At 51.6% G+C, this 14,961-nt stretch overlaps 1 protein-coding gene across 1 annotated transcript; it reads left to right on the top strand.

The window, feature by feature from the left end:
- Positions 1-3,078: 3,078 nt before the first annotated feature.
- On the top strand, positions 3,079-14,774 carry lpar2b (lysophosphatidic acid receptor 2b). Its single transcript, XM_053854882.1, has 6 exons — positions 3,079-3,319; positions 4,639-4,862; positions 7,844-8,242; positions 8,315-8,809; positions 10,220-10,479; positions 12,901-14,774. Exons 3-6 carry the CDS (start codon positions 7,987-7,989, stop codon positions 12,985-12,987), a joined length of 1,098 nt encoding a protein of 365 aa, XP_053710857.1. The 5' UTR covers positions 3,079-3,319; positions 4,639-4,862; positions 7,844-7,986; the 3' UTR covers positions 12,988-14,774.
- Positions 14,775-14,961: the final 187 nt, after the last annotated feature.

Raw genomic sequence — 14,961 nt, 5'->3', positions numbered from 1 at the left:
AGAGCCATCACTGCACTAAGGTTGGGGGTTCCAATCCAGCAGGGGTAGCTCTTTGCGGCGTTCCTCTTGGCACTCCGGTTCCCTCCCATGATTGAAACACAAACCCCATAGGCAACTTATCTGTGTGAGACTTGCCAATGGAGCCAAGATCGCAGGTTCGGGGAAGCAGAGTCGGCCGGAGTTGCTTGGGACGCTTTAGACACTCGCGAGTACGAGTCACCGTTGAACCAGTTTTCTCAGTGAAGGCCACCGCAGAGCGGCAGGTGTGTCGGTGAGCCGCGGGCTCGGCAGCAAACCGGCCCATCAATGAGCATGAAAGCCACTCGGGTGCTGTGTGTGAGCAACAGAGCAGGAATGAGACTCGTGTTGCAACAGGTGGAGTGGTCATGTGACACCACCCTTTTGTGGGAGGCACAATAGCGCTTGGGCTCCTCTCCATCTGAGCTGAAGTGACTGGGATGCGTCTCATAAATGTCTGACTCTTGTTTTTGCTGCGTCACGAGCAAACAGCTTTGGGTCCATCAGGAAGCAATCAAGCGCCGAACACACGTGGGTGGACCGAATGCAGAGAGACGGACTACCTCCACCCCAGAGCTGAACTCTGGGGGTGAAGCCACCACGTGGACCTGCGTCTTCTCCGGACCCTTCCAGGAAGCACAGGGATGACGTCCATTGGGAGGTAGAGATGTGCGGGACCAGACCCCCGAGGGCTCCCACGCACCCGTCCAGGCTTTTCCCGCCAGTGTCATAAACACTGCTGGGGGTCCGAATCAGCCATGTTCACAATCACTGGCACATCAAGGGACTCCTCAAATCCACTCCAGATGGCGCTAAGCAACTCCGGGTGTGATGTCGGCAAACGCCTTGGAAAACAATTGCACAACATCTCAACAACACAAACTGACGTCTTGCTCACACGCAACCTGTTTTTTAGCTCTCCATCTGGCTTGTCATGTGTGAGGAGGTGAGGCGGGGGGGAGGGGGCGTCCACTTCCTGCGCTGGTGAGGATCAACCTTGTGATGGCATCCATCCAGTCCAGGTGAGGTTCACGGAGAAGAGTAAACATGCTCTCAAGCCTCTCGCTTGTTTGGGTTAAAGAGTCCCAGACTCTTCCCTCTTCCCAGAAAGCAACTCGACAGAGGTGCTCCTCCGGCCTTGGCCTTCACTGGTACCTCCTCCCAGAGCACGGCAGGCCTCACCAGCTATCTACGCAGCTCCACCTGCACAGCTGAACCTCATTCTTTTGGACACCACTGGTGTTTCCTCACACAAGACCCACGTGGGGCCTCGATCTGGTGGCCTCAGGGGGAACCTGCTGTGGGCTACACAGCTTCATGTATGCATGTATGTATATCATAGTACTTCTGGCACCCAACGACCAGGCAGAGGTGCTACAACGCTATCAACCAATGAACGGCAGCGCCACCGTGTGGTCCAGTTGTTGGTGCCGAAGTGGCGTGGACGAGTCAGAGATGAAGAAATAAATGGAGCAGTTTGTCGGGAGCAAAGACGGAGTCGGACCAGCGTTTCCAGGTCGCTCCGAAGCCTAACTGCGTTACCGTGACAACTAGCCTCTTGGATCAGTTTAACTCCTGAGGTTATCGATCAGAAGCCCGGACTTTGCCTGGACAGGCAGGCGCTCGGCTCGGAGAGGAACAGACCCAACCCATGACTCATCACGTCCAGCTCTCCCCGGTAATGCGATATTTGGGAAGGTAACTGGATCTGGAGTCCACCATGGACGGCGCCGAGGCGGCCCTGACCCTGCAGACTCCCGCATGTGAGACTCACAGGGCATAACAGAGATGAGACACCTGATGCCAGCAGCTGGAAAGTCTGACGGCTGGACGACACCAAACCTTCCAAATAAGGCGAGCGTGGAGCGGAGCGGCCTGCTCCCAGCCGCCGCACACATAAACAGGAAGGCAGGCGCACGCTTTCCGTCCCCTGGCCCCTTAGTCTTGCTCCCCGTCTGTCAGCCATACTGTCTTCCTGTTATTCCCCACCAGCCCCCCACCCCACCCCTTGTCTGGTCCTCGCCTCTTCTCCACTTTAAACCCTTGTTTGTGAGTCATAGAGTGAGTTCACTATGTTTTAGTTTGTGAGTCCTTCGGTGCTGTGGCGAAACCGCAGCCAGCTTTTGTCCTGTTTGTCTTTGTCTCAGTGTGTAGCCGGTACATATCTGTCGTGTGTGTGTTGGGGGTAGTAAGTTAGGGTGTGAGTGTTTTTAGCATGTTTGCGCCATGTGTGTATCACTGTGTCCATCCCCGCCTGCAGGGTCACGGGGGGCAACACCATCAACAGGGGGCGCCCAAGATGTTCCCAGGCCAGTGTAGAGAGCTCATTCCCCTCCTGGTCCAGGGTCACCCCTCGGTCTCCTCCCAGCTGGCTGCACCTGAAACACCTCCAAAGGGAGGCCTCCAGTGGGCGTCCTCTTGAGATGCCACCTCACCTGACTCCTCTCATTGCGGAGAAGCAGCAGCGCTACTCCAAGTCTCTCCCGAGTGACAGAACTCACTCATTTCAGCTGCTTGGATCCCAGATCTCCTTCCTTCTGACCCAAAGCTCATGACCATAGGAGAAGGTTGGGACCGAGATTGATCAGTAGATGGAGAGCTCTGCCTCTTGGCTCAGCTCAGTGCATTTGAGCGACTTCTATATCGACCAATCTCCAGCTGTCTTACCCCCTCACACGAGAACAAGACCGCGAGATGCTAAACCTCACTTCAGGCAGGGACTCGCTCCCACTCCATCTTTCTCCCTCTGAGCACCATGGACTCGAATTTGGAGGTGCTGATCCTCAATCCCAGCCGCTGTGTGTGAGACATTAAGCACACACTTCAGACTTGTTGTCAGTCAGCGTGAGAAGCTCACAACAAAAACTCATGAGTTGATTTTGCGTGTGTCTATTTCGCTATGGACAGATGCGCCCTCACGGACTCCGCCGCCCATCATCTCCGTCCTGCTCTGCGATTGGCTGAGCCCACGCCGAGTGGGCGGGCCTCGCGCTCCAGGTTGGCCCCCGGCGAGGCGCGCTCCTCTCCCCGCTCCTTTGTGCGGCAGCAGCGGCCACAGCAGCTCGGAGAGCCGCGCCCTTTTGCAGGACTCACCCAGACCAGCGCAGGTAGCACTTCCTGATGCGGCTGCGTCGTGTGCACACAGGTGGCAGTTGGAAAGTAAACTTTAACCTTGGGAAGTCAACTCGCTCCAGGGACCTTCAGACGCGTCTCGTGTCCGGACGCCAGGAGAGGAAGGGCGCCCGGCTTGCTCCAGGAGACCAGGATCTGGATCTGGAGCGTCTTCTCTTGAGAGAAAGGCGTGAGTTTGTTTCACCAACACTGCGGGGCTTTTCTCCGCACTCAGTGTCGCGCTCCTGTTGCTCGTCGCTTTCTTAAAACCGCCGCCTCCTTCAGCTTCGTATCTCTGCTGCTCCTAAAACAGGACGTTTCTGTGTCCTTTCTCGAGTCGTTCGCTCTTCTGAAACCGACTTTTCCCGTCTTTACTTTGAGTTTAGATGACGTCACGTCGTGGTTCAGGGTCGTTTCTCCGCTGTTTACTCACCTGTTGCACATCATATCGAGGATTTCCTCTCCGTTTAAACCTCGGCAGGGTGACTCTCGCAGCCCAGAAAGCGAGAGCTTGTGCGTTAAAATGTTGCTGCTAAACTTGACAAGACCTGTAGCACTTCGTGCCCTATGGTCATAGATTATATAATGAACCCTACTTAAATTTCCAGCTCGCTGTTTGTCTCATTTGGGTGACGAATATAACCTCTTTGCCTAAGCAAACGCAGATTGAAGTGCTTGAACAGGTGGCATGTGTTCACCCTGTTCTTTTGTGGGTTTCCTTCCTCCCACACTCTTGAAACCTCACTCCGGGCCGCTGTCATGGTTCTGTTGGCATCTCAGGGTCTTGTTTAAGTGAGGGATCCTGCCTGTCCAGAGCTGAGCTGCTGCCGTGGCAAGCTAGAACCGGGCCCCTCAGGAAACCGTCTTACAACTGTTTACAACGTTCAAGTGTCTCACAAACACCAAGCCAGGAGGGTATTTCCCGGTTACACTCTGAGCCAGCCTCCCGGCAGATGTTCAACCGTCAAGTTTGGTACGGTCTGAACTGTTACTCAATGAAAACGCACACTTCAACAACTACTGCGACCCGAGCCTTAGTTTTCACGGGCGACGGATTTGAAAACGAGTCCAACTCTTCATCCTCTCATTACTATTTGTTTTGTTCTTGGTCTTGTTCTTCTTCTTTTTCCTGTTCTTCTCATTGTTATTCATATACTATTTGTTCTTCATATTCTTCACTAACTCCTCCACCTTCTCCAGTTCTCACGCTTGAGTCGCACGTGCGTGTCCTCCTCTTCTTCATCTCCAACGTTCTTGGTCCAACACTGTCTCACCTCCCTCCACAGGCCCAACCATCATGATCTTGTCCTTTCTAGTTCCCCTCGATATCACGTTTCTCAAACATTTACTGACCATCATAACAGGAGACAGATGAAGCCTGTGGTCTCGCAGCTGCAGGAAGACCAGTTCGATCTGTTCCTGATTCAATAAGTCAGAAGTTTCACATCAGAGTGAGACGGGTTCTCGAAAGACGAGTTTCAAACGTGTTGTTCCTCCTCTTCCCTTCAGCTCGTCTCTGAAGTGCATCGTATTTCCTCTCCATTGTCATCATTCGGTCGGCTACAAGTGGACCTGGATGTTTGGATATATCCCAAGAGCGAGACGCTCTCAAGACGTCTGAACTTCAGCCTCAGTCGTGCGCCACCTCGCTAGCCCAGACCTGCATCCTGGACCTGCGGAGCTGACACTTTCACTGGGTCTCCTTTCTGCTTGGTGGCTGGAGAACTGGTCAGGTCAGTCCAGGATCCTGCAAACCGTGACTCTATATCCACTGAATCTAAGTTATTGAACTCTATAAATTGTGCATTGCGTGATGTCATCACCCAGCGACAGACGTCTTTCACAGACTAGATGGTAAACATTATGTAATGAATCCCTAACAGAGAGTGTGACTCACACGGCCGTTGCATAGAGACACAGAAATTTAGTGGATAATAGTGTACAGTTACTTCATTCATTGATTTTCTACCAGGGCAGCCAGTCCCATCCGCTTTAGCCGGGAGGGTCACAGGGCGGACTGACACGAGCAACCACAGACTTACACCTAAAGACGACTCAGTTCAACCTTCGTGTGTTTTTGGGCTGTGGGAGGAAAGCAGAGTGAGGGCATGGGAAGAACATCCGAGGACTGAGGTTTCCTTGTGATAGAACCTGCTACCAAGGTCCTGCCCTTCACTTTTCACTCGGGGGAGACCCCAGGTTGTGGAAAAAAAGCCCCTAAAATTCCGCACCGCAGCTCACCACCATCTGACGGAGGCGGCGAATCAAAACTCTCTGCTGAGGGCAGCAGTTTTTATTCTTGTTTACGGGTGCTACCAAGTGCTCAGGCGCGAGTGTTGTTTTCTGGAGGACTTACGGGACAAGGAGGGGGAAGGGGAGGGTGTGCCTGGGCTGGTAATTGATGGTTTAGCGTTGAGAGTGGTGTTTAGCGATTGAGCGCCGTTCGTTCGGACACGAGACGCGGCCACATGTTGCTTCAGATGTTGCTTAAGTTGCGCTTCTATTGTCTGCTGAAAGTGCTGACCTGAGGGTCACCAGGGTGGCTGGTGGGACTTCGAGGCTCGGTGACGCTGTAGAAACCTGTTAGCACAGGGATGCTAACTGGCTAATCCCAAGCTGTTTGCGATGCTGCGGTTAATAACATGTAGCGCTTAGCTCAACTACCCTCAGACCGTGTGGCTCTGCACAGGTGAAGATGGTGTAATAACATTATGTACCATCCAGCAGTCGTGTGTGTGTGTGAGTGTGTGCGTGTAGCAGGGGTCCTCCACGTCTTAGTCGAGGTTTGCGCTCATGATACGACCCACTTGAGAGCCAGCTGGACCCTGAGGCTTAAACAGTCGGGCTGCTCTCTGCATGTAAACATGGTCACTGAAGCAACCAGTTGAGTTCCTTTGACAAAGTCCCACAACTCTGTGTGAGCTTCAGAAATGGCATCAAAAGACCTGCGAGTCTGGTCAGTAACCTTCATGAGAACCAAGCCAAGAGGGCATTCTGAGGCTCCGCCCCTCCTCTGACTTGTCTGTTATCAATGTGAGTAACCAGTGACCTTCTCAGAGTGAATGGAGTAAGAGACTGTGTTGGACTCGACTGCCCTCATGGTCCTCACGACCGTCACTAGACTAGCAGCTCTTTTGATGCTGGTCATGATACTCAGACAGAGTTGTGGGACTCGTCTCTTTGAATAGATCAAACAACAGTTTGTGATTAGCTACCTAGCATTTCTGTGCTAATAGGTTTCTAACGGATGGCACGAGACGACGCTCATTGACTTGGCGCTGCAACAACTCGCGTTGGCGTTCGTGCTGTTGCACTTGCAAAGCTGCAAGACTCCTCGCTTTGCTGTTTGTGATGCCCATGCGAGGACTTTTTTTTTCCTTTTTCATTGCAAATGACATGCAAGAGCGTACAGAGGAACCATGCTCGGCAGGGTCTCATGAAACTCCACACACACACACACACACACACACACACACGCACGCACGCAGTTTTGGCTGCAGGTCGCTGCACCCTGGCGGTGTGTGTGTTTGGATTTCGATTGGGTTACATAGCTGGATTGTATAATCGTGAGGTGTGTCTCCAAGCCTCTCTGCCGCTTCCATTGTTGAAACAGTCTCACGGCTCAGTACGAGACGTGACGGCGTCTGGAGGAAACCTGAAAGCGGCTTGTACCCGTTTACTGCAGCTTGTTGTGGTTGTCTAAATGCCTCAGGTTGTTTTCAGGCTCAGGTTGGCGTCGTGGCGCACTTGGTCACTGAGCGTGAGCTAATCGCGTCGCCTAAGCTGTCGATCGTGATCTTCAGGTTTTCAGTCCGACTCTCACGGGCGACCCCTGCAGGTCACCTTGACCTTGACCTCCACTGCTAAACAGCAAAGCTAATGCAAAACAGGCAAAAGATGTGAAGCAACTGTTTTTAACTCTTCCACCGTGTGAACTTTTTCACAGAACTTTCCATTCTCTCACATATACTCCTCTTAAAATGGTTATTAATAAACTATTTAACAACTTGGATATAAAAGTATGTGAAAATTTTCTCTTTAAAACTAGAGTAGTTGTCTGATATGGAAACACCAGCGCTCAGTGGTGCAAAGGTGGTCAGCAGGCTAGCGGCTGTTAGCATACACAAACGCAGGATGTTTTACAGCCTATTGTAAAAGCATAAGAGAGTTTTTAAAAATACAAAACAATAGACAAAAGCTGCCCTGAAATGATTCTGAGAAATAAATAAATAATGAGTGAATTGGAAAGTTTGCTTTTAAGAATGTAGTGCCATGAGCAAGAACTAAATTCCTGCTAGCATCTGGTGGAAACACAAAGGGTTATGTATCGATGACTCAGCAGATTGACTGGTGGTCAGAGATGCTTTCGGGACGTCTGTGTTTATTCTCTTCAGGAGCTTTTCAAGACTTTGACACAGACTGTTCCGTGCGGCGGTGTGCGCCACGTCAGCTGTGTTCAGAAGGCGGGAAAGTTTGTTTAAGACAGGTTAACAAAAGTGATTATGTGACCAGCTCTTGTATAAATTTCCGCGACACAGAAATATATTGTCGGGTGAGCTTTTCTTCACGCGACATTGACCTTGTTTTAGCGCAGATGTTAGCTAGCCCTGTTCAGCTAGCGGGCTAGTGTGTTCCAGAACTTTCTGCTCACTTGCTAGCGTGCTAGCCGTGTGGTCAGTGTAGTGATGCGCGCTTCTCTCCTTGATTCTGCCAGGGAACTGCAGCAGGCCTCCACAGTGATGGCGTGCCGATGCTGGCGCCGACTGGGAGGGCAGGTCTAGATGCTGCCCACTGAGGTCCTCCACCCGAGCGGTCTCCTGGTGACGACTCTTCTGTGACTCCATCGAACCCGTCAACATGGACACGCAGACCTCAGACACGGAGGGCTGCTACTTTAACAAGACCGTCAAGTTCTTCTATGACAAGAGCAACAAGAACATCAGCGACCACTGGAGGACTCGGGACTATGTGGTGGTCACCCTGGGGATGACGGTCTGCTTCATTGTCATCCTCTCCAACCTGCTGGTCATCGCCTCCATCTTGATAAACCGACGCTTCCACTTTCCCATCTACTATCTGCTGGGGAACCTGGCTGTGGCCGATCTTTTCTCAGGTAAGTTGAGATCTTTCGGGTGGTTTTGCCTCCGAGGTCAGCAGGTCACGTGCGCTGGTTTCCTCCTGGCAGGTGTCTCCTACCTCCACTTGATGTTCCACACCGGCCCCTGGACCATCAAGCTGTCCAAGTACCAGTGGTTTGTGCGGCAGGGTCTCATCGACACCAGCCTGACGGCGTCCGTCCTCAACCTGCTGGCTGTGGCGGTGGAGCGCCACCAGACCATCTTCAACATGCAGCTGCACAGCAAGATGAGCACGCGGCGGATCTTCGTCATCATCGTCTTCATCTGGGTGGTGGCCATCATCATGGGCCTGATCCCCACCATGGGCTGGCACTGCCTGTGCGACCTGGAGAACTGCTCCACCATGGCGCCCATGTACAGCCGCAGCTACCTGGTCTTCTGGGGCATCCTCAACCTGCTGACCTTCTCCGTCATGGTGGCTGTCTACACGCGCATCTTCATCTACGTCAGACGCAAGAGCAAGCAGATGTCGCAGCACACCAGCCAGTCCAGATACAGAGAGACGGTGCTCAACCTGATGAAGACCGTCTCCATGATCCTGGGTGAGCTCCCGCACGCGACCACACACACACACACACACACACACACACACACACACACACGTGCACAAGAAGTGAAGTCACTGATGTGCTCTCAGAACATTAGTACACGTTTTGTGTGTTTGTGTATCTGGTTTCTTCGCCGCCTGTGTGTGTGTGTGTGATATGCATCTTTTGATCGTGTGTTTTTGTGTTGAATTATTTGTGTAGTTTTTTGTCAGTGTGTTTGTGTGTCACGCTTGTTTGCATGTGTGTGTTTATCCATTCATTTGATGTGTGTCGGGGCCTATACAGGTGGGTGTGTGAAGGTGTGTTACCTGCAGAGGTGTGTGTGTGTGTGTGTGTGTGTGTGTGTGTGTGTGTGTGTGTGTGTGTGTGCGCGTGCGTGTGTGTGTGCGCGTGCGCGTGCGCCGCTCAACAGTCCAGAAGCAGGTCGGTCATAATCTTATGAACTCCAGTGTCAACAACAGTGTTGTGAGATGATCCTCGGCCTGTGAGCTCGCCTCGACCTGTCGCGGCCGAGTCCCCACCTCCCGCTGACCCTCTTGTTTTCGGTCGGGGCGACTGGAGTTGTCAGCCTCCGCCGCACATCTCCCCCTCAGATGAAACATTCCTACCCTGTTGCCGAGTCGCCAGTGACTCGGAGGGCGAGCAGATCCCTGAGCGTGTCCTGACAGGCGCCTCATACTTCAGTAACTGTAACTCCCTGTGACTGTGTTTTAGTGTGTGTGTGTGTGCGTGTGAGAGGAACTTTCCATGTCTGTTTGTCATGATGTAGATTTGTGAGTCCCCGCTTGTGTGCGTGTGTATATGTGTGTGTTTGATATGTGACTTGTTCTGTTTGCATATTTCATTTGTGATCATTCCAAGCTGTGTGTTTTAGGAATCTGTCTGTGTGTACTTTTGATCTCTCGGTGTAAACCTATGCCGGAGTATAAGTGCTGTGTCTTCATGCTTAAAGTGTGTGTGTCCACTTGGGTTGTGGGGCCGTTTTTCTGACCAGAACTTTATATGACTGGGTCGTCATAAGTTTGCTTCAGAGTCCTGGTTCAAGTGAGTCATGTGTTCGGAGGGTTAGGTTCAGGGGTGGAGGCTGGGGAAAGGGCGGTCCCCACAAAGACAGCGGCTCAGGCGTGTGTGAGTGTGTGCAGCTGAATTCCAGAGCTGCTTGATGGTGTTGTGAAAAAGAAATCTGATCAGGAAGAAAGCCCACTTCACATGTCAGTGTGTGACGTGTTTGTGTGTTGAGTGGACTGGAATTTACCGTGCATTCCCCTCCCACCCTTCGCCCCCTACTCCTCCTCGGTTCCGGTGAAGTGACGGTGAAGCGCTCACACGTGCACCACACTGCGGAAGGCACTTGTTTTTGTGGTCTCCGCCCACCAACGCTTGGCTACCCTGCTGTGTCTCCAGGGTTCTTCGTGCTGTGCTGGACCCCGGGCCTGGTGCTGCTCATGCTGGACGGCCTGGGCTGCGACGAGTGCAAGGTGCTGCGCTACGAGAAGTACTGCCTGGTGCTGGCCGAGTGCAACTCCTTCGTCAACCCCATCATCTACTGCTTCCGGGACAAGGACATGAGGAAGACCTTCAAGGAGATCCTGTGCTTCCTGTGCCGGCGGGGCGAGGACCGTGATGGGATGTCCGCCACCCACTTCAACACCCTGGACCACGAGGTACTGTCGGAGAGCAACGGAGGCGGCAAACACACCACTCTTTGACCGAGTGGACGCTAACAACCATTTCAGATTCCTTTAGCGACGGTTCGTCCGTCCCCTGCAGTGACTGCACCCCGCCAGCAGGGGGAGGGAGCTTCACGCGTACGAACGATTCGTGTGTTCACCCATCCAAACCATTCATTTTAAAGGGAGGGTTAAAATGAGCTCCCTCAAAGCGGGGAACATTAAAATTGTGTTTTTTAGAAGAGCCTTTTTTAATGCTTGATAATGCGTTTTAAAAAACCTTTATTGGCTTGTTTGTTTCGTCCCGCACCCCTGAACAGTGACCCTTGCATTAGTCGTGTCGCTCTAAACTGGAGTCAAGTTCTATGACAACGTTTCTGATCCGTCATTCCCAGCGCTGACTAACTTGCTAGCTTGGTCATGTGCAAGAGTGAAAGCCTCGGCTTCCTCTTCTCACTTCTGCTTCAATACTTCATTCATTTTTTTACTCCAGAAATGACAAATATACGGCTTTAACCCCCAAAATCTGCCGTCTATCGAAGGAGAAACCGCTTCCAATGACTCGCTGGTGATGGGGTCGCGTGCCCCAAACGTACTGCAACGCCTCACTCGTGTTTCTCACTGCTGCGTGTGTGAGACGAAGCGTCACGTGTGTCCTGGTTTAAGGAGGTCCAGATGTGGGTTGCTGGTTCCTGTGAGTCTTCATGTTTCCTCTAACTGGTTTCTCTAGTGTGTGTGTGTTGGACTTCACTCTGTGCACACACACACACACACATTCTTCCGACCTGATAAGAGGCGTGTGTGTGTGTGTGCGTGCGTGCGTGCGTGCGTGCGTAAAGAGAATCTTTTCATAATGTGTGCTGGAAGTTGAAGCAGAGTTGAAGTCCAATCTGATGGAACCATTCACACACAGACACACAGCATGATGTAATCCACATCAGTGGCCCGAAACCTCTGGTTTGTGTTTGTACATTTGTTGTTCCAGATCAACAGAATAAACGTGTCTCCCTCCGTGGTCAGTCCTGTCTGTCCTCCGCCTGCTGCTCTTGTGTTGTTTGAAAAGTTGTGTCGCTGACCCCAGGTCTATGTGTGTGTGCCGTCTCCTTCTATCTCTCTCCGCCTCTGCTGTCACCCCCCCCCCCCCCCCGCCTCGTCTGCACTCTCTTCTTCACCTCCCTCCGTGACTCCATGATTGCCCCGCCTCTACTCCTCATCTCCTGTGACGTAAAAACGATTCTCCTTCAGACGCACCTTTCACTCTGTCCAGCAGGGGGTGTTAAACTCAATCGGGACTCAGCAAAGGTTAAATGAGACTACTTTATTTTTCCCGAAGTGGTGGTTGTTGTGGCAACATATTCAAACCAAGTAAATGTTTATTGACTGTAAATGACATTTTTGGATTGGAAAAATAGTCAAAAGAGCATCAGACACTAGCAGCTCTTTGAATCATCCAAGGCTAGCTTTAGCATGCTAGCTTCTGAACAGCACAGCAACAAGGGAGATAACATAAACATTCAACCACTTTCACCAACAAATTCCCTTATTCCTGCTGCAGTTTCTGGAATTTTCCGGATTCATTTTTCACATTGATAATGCTAGCTCGCGAGTCTTTGTCGTGATAGCGAGCGACGTGCTCATGATGAGGTCGGTTTGACTTCAACTGGGCCGAGTAAAATGACTTGAGCGGGCCGGATTTGGCCTCCGGGCCTTGAGTTTGACACAAATCGGCCTCAACTTGGCCACATATATAAAATGTTTTGTTTGGCTCAGTGGTTCTTGACTGGTCTGGACCTCTCCGTCACAACGCGCTGCAACGCAAGCTACTTTTTTTTTTGAAAGCTACTTTTTTTTTCTTCACTTACGTGGTCTAAATGGTCATTTCAGAGCACTAGCGCCGCCTATTGAGTGTGAATTCACTGCTTAAAAACTGCCAAAAGTGGGTCTGGAGTGGCCCCCTGAGTGATCTGATGGTTGAGCCTAGGCCTCACTCACGCAGAGGTGGTTGGAGAAGTTCCTCCCGCAGATCTCAGCACATGCCTCGCGCTTCTGACGTTTGTTGGTGTCTGCGTTGTTTCTCATCACAGGAAGTGGTGGCTGAGCAGAGCAACGTCAGTCCTGTGTTAGTGTTAGCTGTCGCCCCCCAACACCACATCCTCCCTCCCCCCAGACGCCTTAGACCACCCGTGGTCCCGGTCGTGACAGGAGCCGTTACAGAGCGCGTGCCAGCGCCCTCTGCTGGATTGAGTCGTCTCTTACGAAGCTAAACCATAGCATGGCGGTCTGGTCAGGACCGCTCGGGCGATGCCTTCCTTTTTAGATGTTTCCCAGCTGTTTCCCGCCGGTTTGTCACTAACACTTCTTCTTCTCTTCTTTCTTCACTCACTCTCTCCCGGCTGGACTCTGCACACCTTTAAGTCTCGAAGTGCTGAGCTGTTAGAGAGGCGCAACGGGGACTCTGTCGTCGGCGACGGCTGCAAGGACGCCTCTGCTGGCTGGAGGTGAAGCTGCAGCGGGGACTGGACTCCTGGTTTCTCAAGTGTCAGCGACGCTCATCCCGCCGGGGTCCTTGGATGGACCGCGAACAGTAACTTCAGAGGTGACGTGTCTACCTGGGTCACTGTCGGACGCTCACCCCAAATGTTTTTTTTGTTTTTTTTTAACAGAACTTTTGTCTCGGATTTTATCTCCCAGATGTTCCATTCCACCTGATTTTGTTTTTAAACCTCGATCTTGATCTCAATCTGTGTGTGTGTGTGCGTGCGGTTCTTTTAGCCGGAGCTGTTGGTTACACAACAGTCCTGTGGTTTTGTTCGTGACACGGTCTCAGCACAGGTGTGCGTGAGGGATTTTCCTCAGATGGCTGTCTGGTCCAGCTCAAGCTCGCCACCTACAGGATGCTCCATGGCTTCTGAGCAGTGAACTGACTCTCAAGTCTGTGAATGTCCTGCAAGTCCACAGCTGAACAACCGGAGGTCATTAAAACCCATCTGACTTGGTGACGTGTCGTTGTGAGTCTGTGGCTGTGGAAAAGAGTCAAAGGTTTCAGGTGTGTGCTCCATGAAGACGCAGCAGCTCTGCTCCGAGTCTCCAGTTGACTGAGCTCTCATCAGTGTGAGAGTTGTTTTCAGGCCCAGGAGCGAATGAAGAGCGGCAGCAGATTTGTGATCGACATTCACATCAGGCTTCTCGCTCGGAGTTTGAAACTGTGTCCCAAGCCACGCCCCCAGTCCATAAACCCGCCCCCTCCAGACACGCCATGTCAACTGACAGACTTTTCAACTGGCTTTGGAAAGCACTAGTTTTAACATCTGTTTGGACAAAAATAACTTTTGATAAAAACAAACCTCTGAGTCAAATAATGGTCAACAGAGATGAACTCAGCAGCTCTTGCCACAGAAACACTGTCCGATGCAGGAGTCTGCTGGTCAGCTGTTTTACTCAGCTCACTCTGATTCATAACAAAAATGAAATGCACATTTTTATCATGACTCTTTCCCTTACTACCAGCTAAATGTTTTGTTCATCTTCTTTATGCGAGGTAAGCAACAGTTGTAAACTTTCACACATTTAAACACTCATTCGAACTACACTCTCTTCATGGAAGCCAGTGTGATGACAGGAGGAGTGAGGTGTTACACTGGCACATTTAGGGCGTCCTGCGGCGGATACAGGATTGTTTGTTGTTACAGGATACGGCCATTGTTTTCTCACATGCTTTGTTTGAGTTCCACTGTTAAAAAACATTTTCTTCCCAAACACCATCAACAGAGCTTTATTTGTGGCTACACACATGAGAAACGGAGGTTGTAGTTTGGTGTCATCTTCCAGTTCAGGGTTTTTTTAAGGACAGTTTCCCGCCGCTCCTCGGGCTGATGTCTTCGTCCACCCGCTTCTCCTTCCCCGTCTCAGAGTGGCGTGCGGCTTCGCTCTGATCTTTAGAAATCCTCCTCTTTATCTGGTCCCCCAGCTTCCCGAACCCCTCCTGAATCGTCTCCTTTCCCTTTTTCCCAAACCTCTTCTTCTTCTTCCTTCTCCGAAGTTCGTCGAGGTTCAGCTTGTCCACTAAACTCTTCTTGCGTTTCCTCCTGGGCAGCCATCGCTTCAGTTGTTTGGAGGCTCTGTCCAGAGGTGACCGTTTCTTTCGCCTGAAGAAAGTCCTGGACGAGGAGCTGCCCATCCCACGCTGACCTGCAGAGGGAGCGCGAGGTTGAGAAATCACTTGTCAAACTCAAGGCCCGGGGGCCAAATCTGGCCCACAAGCTCCTGCAATGTGGCCCATTAATGCTAAAACTATATTCACTGTACAAGTAACATCCAACTTACGACCTTCTCATCTGACATCCACCTCTACTTACGACCACGGCCAGAAGATGCTTAGTTAATTTTTTTATTCAATGTCTGGCACCGCAGCACATAGCATCCCAGCAACGCGTACAACAGTTACGGCAGCACAGTATCCCAGCATCTCACTCTCAC

This window comes from Synchiropus splendidus, chromosome 2 (genome assembly GCF_027744825.2).
Source record: "Synchiropus splendidus isolate RoL2022-P1 chromosome 2, RoL_Sspl_1.0, whole genome shotgun sequence".
In the NCBI taxonomy this organism is placed as follows: domain Eukaryota; kingdom Metazoa; phylum Chordata; class Actinopteri; order Syngnathiformes; family Callionymidae; genus Synchiropus; species Synchiropus splendidus.
Note: the sequence above shows the minus strand (reverse complement) of the source record. Positions and strands in the feature narration are given on the sequence as shown.

Excerpts from the sequence above, each read along its gene's own strand:
- lpar2b (XM_053854882.1), top strand. The coding sequence starts at position 7,987 with ATGGACACGCAGACCTCAGACACGGAGGGCTGCTACTTTAACAAGACC. Across the intron at positions 8,243-8,314 it reads TGTGGCCGATCTTTTCTCAG|GTGTCTCCTACCTCCACTTG; the intron begins GTAAGTTGAGAT and ends TCCTCCTGGCAG. Across the intron at positions 8,810-10,219 it reads GACCGTCTCCATGATCCTGG|GGTTCTTCGTGCTGTGCTGG; the intron begins GTGAGCTCCCGC and ends CTGTGTCTCCAG.